At 46.3% G+C, this 20,690-nt stretch overlaps 1 protein-coding gene across 2 annotated transcripts in view; it reads right to left on the bottom strand.

Annotated features, from left to right (window-relative positions):
- Positions 1-20,690, bottom strand: part of MYO7B (myosin VIIB) — a 91,478-nt gene that overhangs the window by 63,089 nt on the left and 7,699 nt on the right. Inside the window, exons 2-8 of one of the 2 annotated variants that reach the window (XM_047722721.1) lie at positions 19,279-19,320; positions 11,019-11,132; positions 9,768-9,920; positions 7,871-8,041; positions 4,846-4,981; positions 1,161-1,303; positions 375-488 (exon numbers count right to left, since the gene is read on the bottom strand). In XM_047722721.1, the coding sequence (XP_047578677.1) occupies positions 375-488; positions 1,161-1,303; positions 4,846-4,981; positions 7,871-8,041; positions 9,768-9,920; positions 11,019-11,132; positions 19,279-19,296 (849 nt within the window). In that variant the 5' untranslated portion in view covers positions 19,297-19,320. Of the gene's footprint in view, positions 1-374; positions 489-1,160; positions 1,304-4,845; positions 4,982-7,870; positions 8,042-9,767; positions 9,921-11,018; positions 11,133-19,278; positions 19,321-20,690 lie in introns of those variants that run through there. The other variant, XM_047722720.1, reaches the window with a different exon arrangement.

The raw sequence follows: 20,690 nt of genomic DNA, 5'->3' as shown, positions 1-20,690 counted from the left end.
TGGAAGATGGAAAAGGGGAACCCTCAATTCCTGCCTCAGGGCTTTTCTGGGGCTGTAAACCACAGCTGCAGCAGGAACCAGCCTTCCTCTCCTTTCTCCTTTTGCTATTGAGAGATGCAGCGTGGGAACAGGTAGAGGCTGAGCTGGCCGGTGTGGCGCCGAGAGCTGGAGGGAGGAGGCGGCACCGGAAGGGTAAGGGCGGGGGCGGAGTGAGGCAGTGAGGGGCAGAGAAGGCAGGACAAGGAAGGCGGGGGCCGGGCGGAGAGAGGTGGACCAGAGGGAGACCGGGTGGGGAGGGCAGGGGCGGGGCGGGGAGAGGTAGACCTGAAAGAGGAGGGGCGGGGAGGACAGGGGCGGGGCGGCGAGGGCCTCACCATGGTAAGGTAGTGGTACTCAGAGGGCGTCCCCAGGCTCAGCAGCTGCTTCTCCTCTGCGCTCATACCCATGAGCATGGAGTAGAAGATGTGGTAGTTCCGCTCCTCTGGGGCCTGATGGGAAGGTGTTCCAGAAAGCCTGGTAAACACTCCCCTAAGGCTGCCAGGCTTCAGAAATGCCTCCCGCCTCCAGCCTTGTCCCAGCTTCTGCTCCAAGGTCTGTCAACCAGATGTGGCTCTGGCATTGACCCAACGGTTGTTTGGTTCTGTCGATGTCCTCATTCTGGTCCTCCAAGCCAGCTTATGCCCACAGCCCTGTGCTATAGGCCACCCACCATGCGCAGCAAACACATGGCTCCCAGGATTTTCCCTGCATCTCCACTGCTCTTCCCAAACCTGAGGACATCTTGCCTAAAGTTGTAAGCTGGGAATGAAGCCAGGATCCATTTCCTTAGCTGGTGACTGGCCTGACCTTAAAATTAATTCTGGTTTAGGTGGGTAGTAAGCACCAAATGATATAGAACATGATATGGATGGAAAATTCAAAACAGAAAATGCTACCATTTCTTTTTCTTGAATACTGGGAAAGGACCATCATTATCCCATTCTAGGGGTCCTTGGCCCATCTCAGGGTAAGGCCAGGGTTCAGTAGCAGCAAACTAAGACCAATGAAGGCATGAGAGTGATGGAAGGGAACCTCTGTTGGAAGCCTTCTCATTCCCTGGCTCCTGGTCCTGAGGTGGATGGAGGTTTCCCCAGGACCAGTGCAGCAGAGGGAGGCCTTACCTGCCGGCAGACCCGGGACTTCTCCAGGAGAAATTGCTCAATGCGTGCACCCTCGATCACTCCACTGGAGTTGAAGCGGATGTCAATATACTTCCCAAAGCGGCTTGAGTTATCATTTCGGATTGTCTTGGCATTTCCGAAAGCTGAAGGCCAGAGGGTGATGCCCATGATGGGAGCAGAGAGGAGAGAATTACTTTGAGTGGGATCATCTGGGAAGGCTTCTGAGAGGAGATGGCTGAGCCCAGAGTTGAAGGATGGGCAGCATTGCACTAGAAAATGGTGGCAGCCAAGAGTATGCTGAGAGGAAGACAAAGTACAAATAAAGGCACAGATGCCAGTGAGCATGGGGTGTATTTGCAGAGGGGCAAGTTTGGTTGGAGCATAAAATGCAGGAGGAAAGCAATGGAAGATAGATATAACTAGTTAATAACACAACACCTTGAATGCCAGGCTAAGAAGTTTGGAATTAGTCTGTGGGTGATGGGGGAGTCAGGAAAGCTTCTGAGGGAGTGCAGGATCAGATTTATATTTTAGAAAGGTTGCTTAGGCTGAAGCGGGGGCCGGGTTAGAGAGGGGAAGCTTACAGGGAGAGTAGCAACAGCTGGTAGGGACCAGGCTCAGAGGAGGAAGTCAGACCAGAAGACTCTTGGATTGCAGCATGATCCAAAGTGCATTTCATAGAGCTGTTTCTGCAAGCTTCTCTGATTCGACCCACAATAAGAAAGATCCTTTGCGTTGTGTCTTAGTGCACACCCTCCCCACCTGTACACATCAATAAAAGGAAATATTCAGTACTGGTTCTGACCAAGAGCAATGCCCTGGGGTGTTTTCTATTCTATGCAATTTAATTTGTCCTAAAAGACTGATTTCATGACCCTTTGGTGGGTTGGGATGCAGGTTGACAATACCACCATACAACATACCGCATACATAGTCCTATGAGAAAAGAAAAAGGGTTCTTTGGTCTCTGCCTTGAGGAATCCCAACAGACAGCAGAGGCTCCTACAGAGGCTACCTATGCTTGGGAAACCTACTTCACATTGTTGAACCCAGTGGCAGATCTTTCATCAAGAAAGAGCCTGAGGTAGGTTCCTTTTGGTAGAAATTGGCAACCTGATTCTAAAATGTATATGGAAAGGTAAAACACCTACAATGGCCAAGTTTGAAAAGGAAAAGCAAAATGGAGGTTGTAGGCTACCTGACTGAAAAACTGACTAAGCTATGGAACTAAGCTACAGGAATCAAGACAGTGTGGCACTGGCAAAAGGGTCTGAGAGAGCAACAGAATGGAATAGAGAATCCAGAAACAGACCCACACATGTATGGTCAACTGATTTTAGACAAAGGTGCAAAGGCCACTTAATGGAGAAAGAATAGTCTTTTTGACAATAGGGGATAAAATTGTTATGAAAGAAAAGAAGAAAAGAAAGGGAAGGAAAAAAATTGGAAAAAAAGCAGAAACTCGACTTATACCTTGCACCATAAAAACAACAACAACAACACAAAATAGATCATGGACCTAAATGTAAAAGCTAAAACTGTACCACATCTAGAAGAAAACATGAAATCTCTGGATTAGGCAAAGATTCCTTTCTTTTTCTTTCTTTTTTTTTTTGTGGGGGGAGGGCGCAAAGGGTAAGGGGAGAGAGAATTTAGCAGAGCTGGACACAGGGCTCGATCTCATGACCCTGAGATCATGACCTGAGTCAAAATCAAGAGTCGAACACTTAACCAACTGAACCACCCAGGTGCCACAAAGATTTCTTAAATATGACCCCAAAAGCATGATCGATAAGAGAAACAAAGATAAATTGAACTTTATGGAAATAAAAAACTTCTGGTCTATAAAAGACACTGTTAGAAGAACGAACGGGCAAACTACAGACTGGGATAAAATATTTGCAAAACATATCTTATAAGAGACTTGTATCCAGAAGATATAAAGAACTCACAAGTCATTAATAAGGAAACAACTCAATTTAAAAATGGGTAAAAGGTTTTAATAGATACAGAGAAGATACACAGATAGGAAATAAGCTCATGAAAAGATGCCATTAGCCATCAAGGAATTTGAATAAAATTATAGTGAGACACCAGTCTGTGCCTACTGGAGTAGCAAGCAACCACCATCACAGGCCCACATGCTGGTGACAATGTGGAGCAACCAGGACTCTCGTATTTTGCTGCTGGGAGTGCAAGATGGTACAGCCACTTTGATAGACACTCTGGCAGTTTGTGACAAAGGTAAATGGCTCACCATCTGACCCAACAGCTTCACACCTACGTGTTTATTCAGAAGAACAACATATGTTCACACCGTAACCTATACGCAACTGTCTGTAAAGCTTTATTCATAATCACTAAAACCTATAAACAACCTGGGTGCCCTTCAGCTATTATTGATGTAGAAAATAACATGAAAAATCCCAGGTGCATTATGCTAACAAAAGTAGCCAGACCCAAAAGATGGCAAACCATATGATTTCCTTTATATAAACTTCTGGAAAAGATAAAACTACAACTGACCCTTGAACAATGTGGGGGGTAGGGATGCTAACTCCTCATATAGTCGAAAATCTGTGTATAACTTTTGACTTCCCAAAACTAACTACCAATAGACTACTGTTGACCAGACGCCTTACTGATAACACAGTCAATTAACACATTTTGTATGTTATATGTATCATAAACTGTATTCTCACAATAAAGTAGAGCTAGAGAAAGAAAATATTATTAATAAAATCACAAGAGAGAATGTATTTAGAATACTGTGTCCACATTCAGTGGATCTGCACAATTCAAACCCTCATGATTCAGGGGTTGGCTGTATTAGGGGAAAGAAAGACAAACCGTGGTTGCCAAAGGTTGGGGTTGGGAAGAGAGTTGTCTACAAGAGGCATGAAGGAAGCTTGGGGGTGATAGAACATTCCATACATGACTAAGATGGAACTAAAACTATGACCAGGAGTTTGTCAAAATTCATACACTCCATCGAAAAATGTGAACTTTCACTGTACATAAAACACACCTGTGTTATAAAGAAACAGAGAAAATGCATTGACCGTGGCTGGTCACTGGGGAATCCAAGTCACTCATTTCTGGTCTGCCCCCATCAGAGACTGAGTGAGGAGGCTTATGGCCTGCCATTGCACCCAGTGCAGGCCTCCTCTAATGGGCACTTTGCTCTGAGTTCCCCCTCAGACCCTGGCAGATCTGCACACAGCTTGAAACCTCATCCTGCCCATTCCACTCTCCCCTTTCCTGTGTGTCCCACAGGTATCCTAGTCAGGATGCTTTTCCTGCCTGTTCCTGCTACTTCCCCCTTGGTCTCGATCAAGGGTACCCCTCAGCCAACCTCTTGCAGTCTTAACACCAGCTTCGCAATGCCCCCCAGGTGACCCAAGTGGACACACCCAGCATTTCCCAAACCAGCTTCATCTCAGAGTCCTTATTTAAAAGGAATACTTGTTTTGATCCCATGGAAAACACACTTAGTGAAAGCTTGTGTTTCCCGGGAGCCCCCACACTACCATTCGCCACGTGCTCATTTTTCCTGTCCTGAGGGATCCTGTGAAGTGACAGAAAGGGTACTATCCTGTCCCTCCCTATGGGCACCTCCTGGCAGGAAGTGCCAGGAAGCCCACAGGGCCAGGGAGGAAGGCCCGTCCTAAGGGTGACCACTCACCTTCCAGGATGGGATTGGCCTCCAGGACCTGCTGCTCAATCCACGAATGCTGGCCGCTGACGGTGGCCAGGAACTGCAGGATGAGCTTGGTGGTTTCTGTCTTCCCTGCCCCAGACTCACCACTGCAAAGAGGGCACTCAAGATGTCAGTCAATAAAGCAGCCATTTCTTCAATATCCTCAACTCTTCTGCAAATCCACCACAGGCCCACTTTCAGGTCTGAACAGGGATACCCCCTCCCTGTGCACAAGTCCTGCCACATTTCCCCTGTGGGTCTCAGCTGTCTACTTTGTATCAGTTATTGGTGTGTTCATCTTTTCTGCCCTGCCTTGGATGCGAGACCCTGGAGCATGGTTGTATCTGGTTTATTCCAGTGTCATGGGCTCAGTGCTCAGTAAAAACAGATGAATGAACAGGACCAGATGATGCAATATTTTGATGTAACATTCTCTCTGTGAGCTGGCCAGAGAGGAGACTGCACCATTCACAATTACCCTGCCTTTAGCCTAAGAAAATGATCCCCAAATCAGAAAAAGCTTTCTCCACAAAGCTTTGTGCTCATTAATACATTTTTTATTGATCATTACAATTGCAGGTATCAGGGGCACCTGGCTGGCTCTGTTGGTGGAGCGTGCGACTCAGGGTATAGGTTTGGGTGTAGAGATTACGTTAAAAAAAAAGTCTTAAAAACAACCAACAGCTGTGGAAAATCAGAAGTAACACAAAGGGGGAGATTTGTTATGTTCCCTTGGGTCAAAGAACATTATGCAACCATTAGAACAAAACCTATACAGAGCCTTCAGTGAGGTGGACAATGTTTATTAGGTATATAAAGTGACAAAAGTCCCTACTAGTTAGTATAATTTTAACTAAGTGGATAGGGGAATCCTTTTCTTCCCAAAGTATCTAGAAATTTTTTTCTGAGAATATTTTCCTGAAATTTTGTAAAATTTTCATAGTGAAGCTATATTAATTTCATAATGGTGACATATGAAAACTAGTTTTTAAAAGTTTCTTAGGGAGTTTAACAAAATTAAAAATATACTTGTGTTTGGCATATTGCACACACTCAGGTTTGTGGTGATTACTATTACTATTATTGAGGTTTACATGGCACTTTTGGGTAAATTATTTTTCATTATGGAAAATGTCAAACATTACAAATGGAGACTCAATAGTGTCTTGCTAATAAAAGCAATTCTTGTCACCTGGTTGGGAATGCAGACTCCTAGGCCCACCCAGCTCTGCTCAGTCAGAACATGCATTTTCACAAGATCCCCAGGAGATTTCTGCACCTTAAAACAGTTTGCATTACGAACTCCCACAGTTCCATCCCAGCTCCAACTGCTGGCCCATTTTGTTTCCCATCCTGTGCTGTTTTGAAGCAAATCCAGAACAAATATTGTTTCATCTGAAAGTATTCTTTTAGAGAAAAGTTTTGATCAAATATATTCACAATTACTATGCCAGCCAAGACAGTCCAGTCAACAAACCTCTGCCACCTCCCACGAACATGAATTCCCCAAACAACCCTCCAAGGTAGAGACAGGATATGCGGGCAGAACAGGGGTGACTTGCTTGTGGCCTTTCTTATGGCCTTGAGGGAGGCAGTTTAACTCAGAATGATCTTCTGCTCATGCAAAAAGCCACAGATCAGGGTGCTCTGCCCTCTTCTTGAGGCACTGATGTCATGGAGGTGAAAGCTGGCCCAGTGAACTTCCAGGCCAGCCTAGGGGCCAGCTCTGCTCAGGAGGCCTCCTGTGGTGAGGCTGGTCCTCCCAGTCCTGGGAGGCATGGGAGTGGGAACACATGGAGTAGGCAGGGAGAGCCTGGGAGGGAAACAGAGCACCAGCCCTCCTTGGCACATTACTCTGTTCACTTCCTGAGAAGTGGAAGTCACCCCAGAACACGTCTCTGTCTTCTTTCCAGTGCCCTGCATTTGAATTCCCTACTTAACAGTTGTGTGTCCTCTGGAAAAGGATCTCAGCCTCCCTGGTGCTAAATACCACCTCCTCTCCAACAGTAGAAAAGGAAAATGAATATCTACTTCAGAGGGTTGCTGAGAACAGTGATCATCAATGCTACAGGACTTCATTTCGGTCTCTGTGCCAACATCACATTCAAAGAGACCACGCTTCATCTGCTCTCCACCTAGAGCAGTAGCCCCATCACTGTCTTTTCTCTTTCCCTATAGTGCTTTTCTTCAAAGCTTTCATTACCTGCCTTTAAAAATTGGCTTATTTATTGCCTGTGTGTCTCCCCTTTTAGAATGGTAAGCTCCATGAGGCGGGAATTTTAGTCCCTTTCATTTACTGCTGACTCCACACAGTAGTACAATGCAGGGCATACAACTGGAGCACAGTGGAGCCTCGAATGAATGAATGAATGAATATATCTTCAAAAAATGTGCCCTGGAGGCAAATTCTCCCTCCTCCTTCCTTTGCCTTTCTCCCTCCCGTCCTTCCACACCAGGAGGGCCTGTGCAGGAAGCAGGGAGGCCAGGCCAAGCAGAGGGTCTTTGAAGCAGGGTCAGGACCTGGACTGGAGGAGGACATGTCCCTCCTGGGCCTCAGCAACCTGAGAGCTGGCCACTGGAGCTGTTGCTACTGTCTTCATCTGAGGCCTGCCCAGAGATTTTTTTTTTTTTTTTTTTGAGTGAGACCTCATCTCTTTGACCTTTGAGCCCCCAAGCCTCTGTTCCATTAAATGTGCCCATCACATTTTTTCCTCCTTGTCTCAGGAAATATTCACTGAAAGTTGGGCAATCAGGCTCTGCTCATACAGTGGAAGAACAGGTTCTGCAGGATGGAAGACTTGGAGGGAATTGTCAGGGTGAAGGGGCAATAGGGGCCAGGTGCAGGTGAGCTAGGGTGTTTGCAGTTGAATGGGAGCCCCTAAATCAAACAGGCTTTGTAGGCATGCTGGATGGGAGGGGTTTAGGGAGAGGAGGGGCTCCCTGCTTTACTGGATGGTCAGAGATCCCCACAGAATTCGGGGAGCCCTGAGCCCACCTGATGATGCAGCACTGGGTCTCTTTTGTTCCTCTTCAGGTTGAAGTAGCAGTTGTTGGCAATGGCAAAGACATGTGGTGGGAGTTCACCCATGTGGTGGCTGTAATAGAGCTGCACCTGCTCCAGGCTGTAGAGGGGCAGCACCTGGAACGGGTTCACGGCCACCAGGATGGAGCCTGTGTAGGTCTGGGAAGGGAACAGATGGTTAGTGCCCTCTGCTCTGAAGGCCAACACTGCCCGGTCCTGACCTTGGCCTTGGGTGCCCCCACTGAGGTTTACCAGGCCTCACAGAGTCTAGCAGAGAAGTGGGGTCTGATTCTGGGCCAGGGAGACAAGACACGCAGCTGCTCGGATCCTCCCTTCCGGAAGACAGGGGCGTTCACTATGAATGGGAGCTGGGGGGGGGGGGCGAATGTTTTTACAGAAAGATTAAGTGTGGTGCTCTATGTTAAATGTTTAGCATTCTGTCCAGTATTTAGAATAATAAAATGCTCAATAAAATTGGCTGAATTTATGACATGAGTTTTCACCTGCCTCCCACAGAGGCCTCCTCTGTGGGGCTGGCCAGCAAGGGTAGCCTCCACTGATCCCTCCTAGGATCCCCCGCTCCCCAGTCAGGACCACCTGCTCACCCAAAGCCCCCAGGATGTCTGCTGTCCCTCTGGGAGCGGAACAGGGATAGCCACATCATCAAGTCACCTGATTGCCCATATCCTAGCTTTCATTTTAGGAACAGAGAGTTCAATCTCTCTTATTCCAAGGACTGTGACAACCAGATAAAAGAATGCAAGCATAAGCTCTTTGGAAAGGATAAAGGATAAGCTCATTTTAGCTTATTGGCGTTATCAGTTCCAGGAGCTCTGACTCACATTCAGCCGGAGTGGACTCAACATGCTCTGTCCCCTCTCTCCTGCAGGGCCTCCTCAGTCTCCTGGCTAGCCTTCCCCTTTTTTTTTTTTTTTTTTAAAGATTTTATTTATTTGTTTGTTAGAGAGAGAGAAAGAGAGCATGAGCACAGGCAGACAGAGTGGTAGGCAGAGGCAGAGGGAGAAGCAGGCTCCCCGCTGAGCAAGGAGCCCGATGTGGGACTCGATCCCAGGATGCTGGGATCATGACCTGAGCCGAAGGCAGCTGCTTAACCAACTGAGCCACCCAGCGTCCCTAGCCTTCCCTTTATTTGGGGTCCACTGCTCATTCTCCCACTCCTCTTAGCATTCTAGAAAGTCTCCTCAGAGCCATCCCAGCCCCTCTCGCCAGAGAGGGCCAGGCAGTGGCTTCCTAGGCCATACCCTGTTAGGGCAGGGCTGGTGTCAGTTTCTGAATGTTGGCTCTACTGGGAAGATCTGCATTGGAACAGGGATGCACGGCTTAGGGCTGGGGTGAGCATCCCATCCACTGCCAGGCTTTGGGAGAAGGACCCACATCTACCCACATGGCCCTCCTGGCCATCCCAGGACTCGTTTCATAGGGGGACAGAGGTCTTCTGCGTGGTGACTCTGTCTCTGCCACATGCGTAGGAAGGGTCCAGGCAGACGATGTCTCATCCTATGGCCTCTGGTCCATTGGCCATCAGAGCAGGCCTTCCACTGAGCCACAGCACTAACTGAGCACCTACTGTGTACCAGGCACTGTGCTGGCATGCTACATGTCAGTTTTCCGAGACCTCAAAGGTGGTATTATCACCCTACTTGTTTTGGATTGGGGAGCAGAGATGGAGAAACATTAATTCCTTGACCACCTCAGGCAGTGAGGGCATTGGGAGTGGGGACTGAACCACGTATGCTTGGCTCCAAACCCACAGTGCCTGTTTTTTTGTTGTTGTTGTTGTTGTTGTTTTTGTTTTTTACACAGCCAAGAGGTCAGTGCCTGTGGACCGAGTCCCCTGGGTAGGAGGTGGAAATGGGGGACTTACGTAGATCTTGTGCTGCTGATAGCGGATCAGGAGGTTGTGCACCATGCCTGCCTCATTCAGATCCCCCAGGCGGATCATGTCATCCACACCTTGCACAGAGATGGGGTGCATGGGGCTGAGGGTGTCAAGGTCCTCTGCTCGGATCCAGTGTTCCTGGAACAAAGGACACAGACTCCCCTGAGGCACAGCCAACACACAGCTCCTCTTCTCCAAGTTCCCAGCAGATCTGCTGACCTGGTGGCTTGACTAGTCTCTGGCTGAGGTCCAGGGAAACCTAAGGCAGGATCAGGGTAGATTGTGGTTGGAGAAAGAATGTGTGCCGAGTCAGAAGTCAGTGTGTAGCTGGTACTAATTTCAGACCAGGGTCAGAGGAGCTGACTTCAGAAGTCAGATTTGGCTGTGATTAGGATCAGGGACAGTTTGCAGCTGGGGGCCTCACAGATTGTTGGAATGAATAAGATCATGCAAGTAAAAGTGCTTTTTAAACTGTAAAACATAGAAATTTTGCAAATAGAAAATATTATTGTTCATCTTTTACTATCTCCCCTAATATGGAGCTCACAGATCACAGATTAGAACCTTCTCCCTGGAGGCCAAGTTTTCACATGCCCCGTGCTGTAGCACCTCAGCAAAGAGGTCCCCCTGATGAGACTGAAGGGACCAGCTGGACCCTTCACCCTGCATGTCCTTCCCCAGGGCGCCATGCTTGGCCAAGCTTGCTCCCCCAACCCCCAATTGGCTGAGCTGCAACCCTGCAGGTCACCCCAGCTTCCCACTTTTCTCTCACTTAGGCTATTTTGTTCAGGATAAACTGAATCTCATCCCCTTCCTCCTCACATTTTGGGGGCCCTTTTCTCCATGTTCCTTTCTCAAATACCTTTCCATCTCTCTTTTTTATCCTTCCAGCTCACCTTCCTTTACTTTTGCAAACCAGCTTTCTGCTGCCTTCTCCTCTCTGCCACAGACCCTTCCCCACTTCACTCCTTCCTGCTCCCCTAATTGGCCTAATTTTCCAACTATCAACTTGCTTCCTGCTCTTTGACTATAGAAACACTCCCCAAGACAGACATGTGATGTTTACCATGACAGGACCCCACCGTGGTCTCTTCTGCCAGGTAGGTTCCCCCCACTTGGGCTCTGGAACCCCTAATGTTGGAGAGAAGCACCAGAAGAGGAGAGGGGCTCAGGGACCTGGAGGGATGGAGAGGTGAGCGTGGGCCCTGAGCTCCTGGACAGCTTGGTCACACTGACCTTGCCCTCATCATCTTCAAGCAAGATCTTGCCAGGCTTTGTTTCTTTGACAATGCACCCGATGGCCACGCTGCTCTTGTTGGCAGAGAGGGGTTTCAGCCACACATGGTCACCCTGGAGAGCAGAGAGAAGACAGTGGTCAGATACTTGTTACTCGTTCTCCTTCCTGCTCAAGATATACACTTTCCAGGGGGCTGTCCCTTCCAACCAGGACCCCCCAAGGTGGCTGGGGTGCACTCTCTCTCCTGCACCTTCCTTCGGCTCCTCCTCCTCTTTCCCTCTCCTTCTTCTTCTCCCCTCCCTCCTTCCCTGCCCTCGCTTGCTCTTGCCAGGATGGTAGTGGGAGGTGGGAGGTAGCTGTGGAAGATTCCCTGGCCTAACTTGGTTCTAGGAAACAGACAAGCCATATTTGCAGGAAAAAAGTTGCACTGTGAGGTGGAAAAAGTCTTTGCCCTATGAATAGCCCTATACCACCCAAACCCTTTGGGTGGAGAGAAGCAAAGACTAAACCCTCACTAGGTTTCTGCTAGCCTGCAGCATGGCATTGACCCACATGAACTTTCTTCTGACCCGAGAAAGCTCACCCCATTCCAAGAGGAGTAATCTGAAAGGAATCAGCGCAAGTCTACGTACAAAGATACCGAAATCCAAAAGGAGGAAAGGAGAAGGTGAATTATACTCACCAGGGAAAAACCAACCAACCAATCAACCAACCAACCAACAAAACTGCCATACAACATTAGAAAATTGTGGCCAAGTATTTCCCCATGGTTTCTAAAATCTTATTGAAGGGTAGAGCAGGAGAAATATAAAGGATGCCTGGGTGGCTCGGTTGTTTAAGCAACCGCCTTCGGCTCAGGTCATGATCCCGGAGTCCTGGGATCAAGTCCCGAATTGGGCTCCCAGCTCCATGGGGAGTCTGCTTCTCCCTCTGACCTTCTCCCCTCTCATGCTTTCTCTCTCACTCTCTCTCTCTGAAATAAATAAATAAAATCTTTAAAAAAAAAAGAGTAGAGCAGGAGCAAGAGCTCAGAAATTAGATGCTGAGACAACTGAAAAGGATGAGACATGAATTGACAAAGCTGGAGAAAGAAATGGAAGAAAAGAGATAAACATGGACCAGAAACAAAAGCAGAATCAGAAACAGCAGGCAAACAAGCACTGCTGAAAGCACAGGGAAGATCTCTGATGATAGGAGGAGAGAGTGAGCAGAATGACACAGAAATGTTTAAAGCAGGTATTAGGAAGAGAAAGATAGATATGGAAGATTGACAAAAATACACATAAGTGCACAAAGAAGATAACTAGAAATAAAACCCAGGAAGATTAGTTAAAGATATAATTCAAAATAACTTTCCAGAAATTAAGGAATCCTTGCATCTGTGGATTGAAAGCACACTGGGTCCCAGGAAATAATGACAAAGAAAAATCAACTCCAGGACACAGACTAGTAAAGGTTATTGAACTAAAAAATAAAAATAAAAAAATTTGGGGGGGTGTAGGCAGATAAAAAGATAAGTTCACTTATAAGGAGAAAATTCAGGACAAAGTCAAATCCTATTCAAGGGCTGAACCACTCCCACAAAGATCTCAAGAAAAGAACAACCCACCTATTTAGGTCATTAGGATGACCACTATCAAAACAGCAGAAAACAACAAGTGTTAGGGAGGATGCAGAAACAATGGAACTGTTATACGCTATTGGCAGAATTGTAAACTGATGTAGCCACTGGGGAAAACAATATGGAGTTTCCTCAAAAAATTAAAACTCTAACTACCTTATGACCCAGCAATCCCACTTCTGAGTATATATCCAAAGAAATTCAAAGAAAGATCTTGAAGACATATTTGTAGTCCCATGCATTGCAGCATTATTCACAAAAGCCACATGTGAAAGCAACCCAAGGGTCTATTGAAAGATGAGCAAATAAACAAAATGTGATATATACATACAATGGAATATCATGCAGCCTTAAAAAAGAAAGAAATCCTGCCGTATGGTACAATGTGGATAGACCTGTAGGACATTAAGCTAAGTGAGATAAGCCAGTCACGAAAGGACAAATGCTGCATTATTCCATTCATAAGAAGTATCTTAAGTAGTTAAAATCATAGAAACAGAAAGTAGAAAGATGGTTGCCAAAGGCTGGAGGAGAAGGGAGAGAAAACAGTGTTTAATAAGCACTGAATTGAACTTTGCAAGATAAAAACTTCTCAGATCTGTTGCACAAGAATGTGAATATACTTAATACTGAACTATATGCTTAAAAATTGTTAACATGGTAAATTTAATGTTATGTGTTTTTTACCAGAAAGAAAAAAAAATCAAAAAATTTTTTTACCCAGCCAAATTGTCAATCCAGTATAAAGGTAACAAACATTTTTGAAGATGCAGTATTATTCCCATAAACCTTCTAGAAAAAAAAATGGGGGAAAAAACTTCAGCTGATAGTACAAGAAATGAAAATAGATCCACACCAACACATATGATCATGAAGTTTCAAAATACTTGAGGCAAAGAGAAAATCACAATAGTTTTCAGAAAGAAAAAATAAGCTTTATACAAAGGCTCAAAAGTTAGAATGGTATCTGATTTCTCAACAGCAATGTTGGAAGCCAGAAAACAACATGGAGTAAACATCTTCACAATTCTCAGGGAAAATTCTATCTAGTATGGAATCCTATGCCAGCTGACATTCACACTTGACTAAACATAATTTAGACATGCAAGTTGTTAAAAAACCATTTACCTCCTATGTACCCTTTCTCAGAGAGGTATTACAGGATCTGTTAGATCAAAATGACAGTATAAACCAAGAGAAAGACCTCAATTGCAGGCAAAGGGATTTAGTACAAAGGAGAGGTGAAAAGCATATTCAAGGTGGCTGTGAAGGAGACCCAAGATGATGTCAAGATGTATGCCTCAGAAATAGAAGATACAGTTGATCTATCGCAAGTCAGCAACTGGGAGAGATTTCCTTCTGAGGATGAGACCGGCTGAACTCCATATGAATCAGAACATTTTGAGAGTAGACTGACAGTTGTTGGAGAAAGCCGGGGGTTAAAGGCATAATAAATACACAGAAAACTGAACAGGTGGAAAAAAGATAATGATAAAATCTAGCAAAGGAAAGTACAGTGCTAGGGGTACAACACAGGCTCAATTGGGAGTAGCATTTACTAAGATATAAAAAGTAAACTGTGTATGCATTTCTGATCAAAGCTAGGTTTAACAATTTGGGGAGGACAAAGACACAGGTAGTATACTTGTGAGTGCCAGGATGAGGGTAGGCTCAAGGAGCTAAGGTCTTCTTTCATGGTGGGAAGTCAATAATAGATGATGCCTTAAATAAGAAAACTCAAGTAGCACAGCAGGCATGTTCTTTCCAAACACAGAGGGAAATATCAAAGAACCAACTAGAAGGTCCAATAGCAGTCACCTCTGAGGAAGAGGAAGTGGGGGGCTAATTCTTTAAATGGTGTGTCTATATGACTTTATAAAAATGAAAACTAAATTAAAGCAAGGAACAGTTGCTGTAGGATACAGAAAACCAGCATGAGCAACATACTGAGCTAAGTGAACTAAACAAAACACACCAGAGCCCTCAGAGGCCCAGGAGAAGCTTTCTTACAATGAGAATGGAATTGCAGTGTGCAGCTAAAACAGCTGGCAGCTCACCACAGCGAGAAGATTACAAGTCAAAGGTAGAAGATGGGCATCTGACAGCAAACTTGACATTAACCAGAGATGAAAAGGAGAGACACCATTTCTGATCCAGACTGGGTGAGGAGGTGTCAGCCCGACGTGGGCTGGAAGAAGATATCAAAGAATGCGATTTCTTTTCCCTCTCTTCAGCCAAAGCTCTCCTAAGAAACAAATGAGAAACCAGGTAGCAGAAAACAGCTTCCTCATGACCTCTATCAGCACGGAAACCTGTGCAAGAGCGGCCAAATCAGGAAAAGAATGAAGAAGAGAAATAGCAGCAGCTGTTAGCTGCAAAGAAAGTAGGAGCCTCTACTGAGATGTAAGGAACAGAGGAGGAGTTCCAGGGAGCAGGGAGATCTGCAGGAGTTCTCAGAGTCCTCGCGCTCTTCGTGGTTGGGAAATACCAGACAGCTAGTGGCAGGAAGAGCTCTTGCTGGAGAGAAGGTGGGAGTGCCCCAGCCTGAGACCGAAATTACTACAAGGGAGCTCAAAGACCCAAAACCACGAACAATCCGGTTCCTAGAGACCTGGTCCTTCACACTAATGTCTTTAAAGAGGGTGGACTGTTGGCCTACTCACCAAAACAGTCATGGTGCCCTGATACCATGTGCCCACCTGCCACGTCTTTCTCTTCTCATAGTGGAAGAGGCAAGCCTAGAAATGGTCTGCGTCTGCATGCACTTCGATAAATGGAAAGTCATATGGGTCATCGAGGGATCTCAAACAGCAGGTCTCTGATCTAAGTTCCAGTACAGGCCCATCAGTAGACCCCCAGAAGCCAGTCCCTTCTATGGGGACAGATGGCATGGTTGCTGCTGGTGCCAAAGACCCTGTTTTACCCAGGAATGTCTCCTGGTGCCTCATCATTGTGCCACCTCCCCATCTGATAAAGTATGTTGAGGATAAGTTATGATCGATTTACCTATCATCAAGCAAACAAATGTTTATGGCTTCCTGCATTGGGACTGAGCCAATCTAACAGAGAGGTGCTTTGAATTTCAAAATATTTCCAACCAGTCTTGTGTATTGAAGGGTCTCCAGCCCCTCTGCCCACAGGTATGTAAACATAGTCCTTATTTGGAAGGAAGATGGGGTTTTCATTAATGTGACCAAAGACCATGCTCTGCCCAGGGCCTTAGGGAGGCTCAGAATGTGTGGCAGCACCAGGCTCTGGGTTTTTTTCACTTGTCCGTAGGGTAGGGGGTAGAGAGCCGGTGATCATGGCAAAGAGAAAGATCTATCTGCATGTTCCTCCTTAAGTCAGCTACCTTGTGTGTACATGCATTGTGATGAAATCCCCAAAGCCAAAATCAGGGAAAATCTAATGGTTGAAATAATACACTGGCAATGCAAGATCTAATCACCTTCTTCAAAAGACTTCCACTTTTGTTTGAGGTCTCCTCTCTCCCCAGTTCATGGAGTTCTTGGGGAATACCATCCCTTCCACCTCAGAGGTGGGGCAAGTGATCCAGGCCAATCCCCTCATCCTATCCTCTCAGCTGTCAGAAAGGAATGCTGTACACAACACACAATTTGTAAATCCTTAGTGTGTGGTCCAGGCCAGGGCTTCCAATAGTAACTGAATTCAAACCACACATGAAATTGAATATGTTCAAGTGGTCACATTTACATTAAAATGTAAAGAGAAACGGGTGAAATTAATTTTATGAGTGTTGTTATTTAACCCCAAAGATTCAAAATATCATCATTTAAGTGGGTAAGCAATGTAAAAATTGTTAGTGAGATGTTTTTCATTTTTTTTCATGCTAAGTCCTTGGATCAAGCAGCACATCCCAGTTTGGAGCAGACACATTTGCAAAACTCTGTACAACTTGGGACTCATGACACCTCTGTATACAGAGCAGATTTAGTCCTGACACTTGCCACCTACTCCTGGTACTTTCCCAGATGGGCCATGGCCTGATTCCCTCTGGGTCTTTGCATGTTCTGTTTCCTTTGCGTAGACCATTCTCCCCCACTGTACGCATTCAGAACATCTAGTGGTCCTAAAGTTTTTTTCAAAGTTTGGGATTATATGTGACTTCCAATGACCCAGTGTAACCCTCAAACAATGGTATCATTATTCTTATCTCACCACAAAGATGGAAGTGGTAGTGTGGGATTTGAACCATGGCTGGTCTGACTCAGAAAGATAGCCTGAGAGGGCAGGAAGAGGAGGTTGAAGCAGATTGGAGGAAGACTGGGGGAGTGGATGTCAAGTGACAGGGGCAGCAAGTGTGGTCTTTGTATCTCAGAACATGTAGCTGTGTCTCCCCACCCTTGGGAAGGATCATCAGGTCACAAAGGGCACTACTGCTGATGTTCTGATACGCCTCGGACAGCCCCACGATCATCTGACAGATGATAAAACTAAGGTATAGAGAATGGAAAGCTTGGCCAAGGTCACACAGCAAGCAATTGGCAGAGCTTCCCAGAATGGCAACTTAGCCATTTTCTTTGAGAAAGGAACCCTGAGCTGCTTCTGGAGAAACCCCCACCTCACTCCTGGCCTGGGTGTACTTCTAAAGTGTGAAAATCAGATTGCTCCAACTCAAATCCCATTTTAATTCTATTAGAAGACTTTACAAACCTGGGGCCAGTTGGCAGGAGGTAGAGGAAGTAGGGAGCGGCGGGGAGGGGATCTGCTGCTAATTGCTTTCAAAAAAATAAAGACTTTTTCCATGATGTAGTTATTCAACATGTTTGGATTTTCTTAATAGAGATTAGAATAAACATTAAAGCCTGTTATAGACTGAATCGTGTCCTTCCCAAATTCATCTGTCAAAGCTCTATCCCCCAATGTAACTGTATTTGGAGATAGGGCCTTTAAGAAGATAATTAAGGTTAAATGAGGTCAAAGAGGTACAGCTGCAACCTGGTAGGATTGGTGTCTTTATAAGGGGAAGAGACACCAGCGCACACTCTCTCCCTTCTTCCCTGTGTGTGTGTGTGTGTGTGTGTGTGTGTGTGTGCGCGCGCGCTTGCGCAATGAAGGAAGACCATGAGAGAAGGTGCCTGTGTGCGTGCCAGAGAGGTCTCACCAGACACTAACTCTACTGGGACCTTGTTATTGGACTTCTAGTCTCTAAGACTGTGAGGGAATAAGTTTCTGTTGTTCAAGCCGCCCAGTCTGTATGTGTTATGGGATTTTGTTATGGTATAGTTTTGCGGAGCAGACTAAGAGCCCCTTTGAAGTCAGACAGACCTGGGTTCTCATCCCTACTCTCCATTCCAGAGCTACATGGGCTTGGGCAAGTCACTTAACCTCTCTGAGTATCGTTTTCTTCATCTGTTGAACAGGGCAGCGTCACTGAGCTGTTGTGAAGATGGAATGTAACACAGGTCAGGAGCCTGTATAGTGCCCAGCACGGAGCAGCCCAGATGGATGATACATCAAAAATAAGCATAGTAGGGTTCCACGCCTTATTCAAGAAATCACTAGGACCCACTGAAGGGATCACCGATGAATCAGATTTTTACCCTCTTTCCAAGGAACCTGCCATCTTAGAAGACAGAACAGGCCCACAATTGTGACTGAGAATAATATGCCTCCAGGAGTTATCTTTCTAAACTCTGCTTGAAGTTAGTCATGTTCCCAGTGGGACCCTTGGGACTAGTGCATCCCAGGAGTGTATTCCTTTGTGAAATAAGCCTGGCTTTGCATTACAGCTTGGGCTCCTCATGCTCCAAAATGGTGCCAAGTTCTAATGTTTTTGATTACTAAAAGTCCTTGCAATTTGAATTTTGAGACCGTGTGTCCTCTCTCCAGTCTAAAACTGCCTTTCTCTTCTCTGAAAAAAACAATGCTAGCCACACTTCTGTGATTCAGATAGTTGGGAGGCTTGGTTTCAGGAGCCCTTGGTGGCTGGGGGATGCTGCCCCATTCAGCAGTGTAGATCCAACAGCCAGAAGGAGACAATGGCTACTTTCTGGCTTTGTAGGCAGAAGAATATTTGGGGCATCTTCTTACCAAAATGGAATTTCTGCCATCTGGATTTCCCGGGTTTGGGCTGGAATTCAGGGTGGGTTGGGCTACTCCAGCTCCCAAGGTTCACTTGTCCTGCATGCACCACCCCAGCTGCCTGAAAGTGCCCTGCATCCCAACCCCAGTGCAGGGCAGGGTCTCAGCATTTGCTTCCTTCCCCCATGGAGCCAGCTCTTGGCCATTGCTATGCAGCAGGCACTTGTATGCCTGTTGAGCTGAGGGAAGATGGTGCAGAGCCCAAAGTGGAAATCAGACCCAGTATTTGATTTCCATTCCCTCTGAGTAAGCTCCCTGCAACAGTTGCAATGAGATTACAAAAGAGACATCACTTTGTCAAGACATTTAAGCCTGAGATATAAGTGAAGGCTTACTGTGCAAGTGTGGTCATCTGCCCAGGCTCAGAGGTTGGCCATATTCGTTTTCTTTAGGTAATATAATCTGTCTTATTCCTCGTGTTCCCTTGTCTCTGATGTTTTCCTTGTGGGCCCTCATTGTTTCTCACTGGGTGACTTGAGTTAGCCTTTAGAACTCCCCACATAAACCCTAGATGGAATAGATACAATTCTTACCAGCCTGAAGGCCAACATCCTGAGGCAGCGGCTCCTCCCAGCCTGCATGCAGAGAGAAAGCAGAACGTCAGTCCACATGGCCCTGCCTTGGATCTCCCGGAGGGCAGGGGCCATGTGTGTACATAAGAATGTCCCTGAGCACCGAGCATTGGCTCTGGCTCAAGAAGTGACTCTTGACGACATGGACGAGTAAGTCATAGTCCCATCCAGGTGTGAGAAGATGCTTTCTTGGTTTATTCTGTCTTATCTCATCTTTATTGGTCATCTATTTTGCACTCAGTACTGGGTTGGACATAGGAGTGTGAGTGGTTTCGAACATCCTTCAGACACCGTCACTCTCCTCCAGAAGCACAAATTTTGTCTGCTCAGACATACGTGAAAACCAATCATCACCCACACACCATGGGCACTGCTGAGGTAAGCAGCCAGTGTAGCTAGAGACATGTGATGTACTTTATCCAAACCTCATAGCACCCCCAAAACACAGGTGTTCCCCTATTTCTTACAAGGGACCCCACAGAGGGAAGGTGACCCAGTTAGTTAGGAGCTCAGCTGGGAATCCAACCCTGAACTGCTTCCTTTCAAATGGGCCCCTAGGACCTTGTTGCTCCCCCACCGTCCTGGGGGGCTTTGGGAGCACTCTGTTAGGCCTGATTAGCTGCAGCAGGCCAGGAAGGGAGACTGGGTGGCCCTGCCTGCTGCTATCCTGACATGGAGAACGAGCACTTCACCATCCTCTGCAGTGAGCAGCATGAGGCGAGCTGGATCTGTTTTGTTCATCACTGTGCTCACTGCATCTGGCACATGCCCCCCCCACCCTCAGGAAATACTTGTTCAATGAAACTGTGAATGAAGCCTTTGGAGAGGCTTTGACACTGACTTTAAAAGATGAATAAGAACTCACAGTGGAAGGAAGGGAGGACCATTCCCAAGGGTGGTGCAACTTTTGCAAAGTCAGAGGGAAAAGTGCAAATGATGTTGGGGTCAGCATGTTTGGGCTGAGCAGAGTAAGACGGGAGATAAGAGGAAAGTAGTTGTGTAGGCAGCAGGTGAATGTGACAAAGAGCCTTTTGTTACTCTGTCCTGGTGGACAAAGAATTTTCTTATTTCAATTTGAATTTAGTGTATGGGCATTTATATGTTTAATGATAATCTAAACCTTCCTCATTTGTTGAGTACCCACAGTGCAAAAGGGAAAATCAGATTATAGATTCCTTTTTAAGGTCTGAGCTTATATTTTTCTCTCTAACCCCAGAGGAGCATGGTACCTCCTGTCCTGGTCTTGTCCCCGTTCTCCTGGGCTGGGATGTTTGTGGGTAGACAGAGGCTGAGAATCTAGGAAAGGTGTCCTTGGGGGCACTGCAGCCCAACCTTCCCACTGATGCTCAGGGCCCTGAGCCACCCGCCCCCTT

Source organism: Lutra lutra, chromosome 3 (genome assembly GCF_902655055.1).
Source record: "Lutra lutra chromosome 3, mLutLut1.2, whole genome shotgun sequence".
In the NCBI taxonomy this organism is placed as follows: domain Eukaryota; kingdom Metazoa; phylum Chordata; class Mammalia; order Carnivora; family Mustelidae; genus Lutra; species Lutra lutra.
The sequence above is the reverse complement of the archived record's forward strand: the minus strand, read 5'-3'. Positions and strand labels throughout refer to the sequence as shown.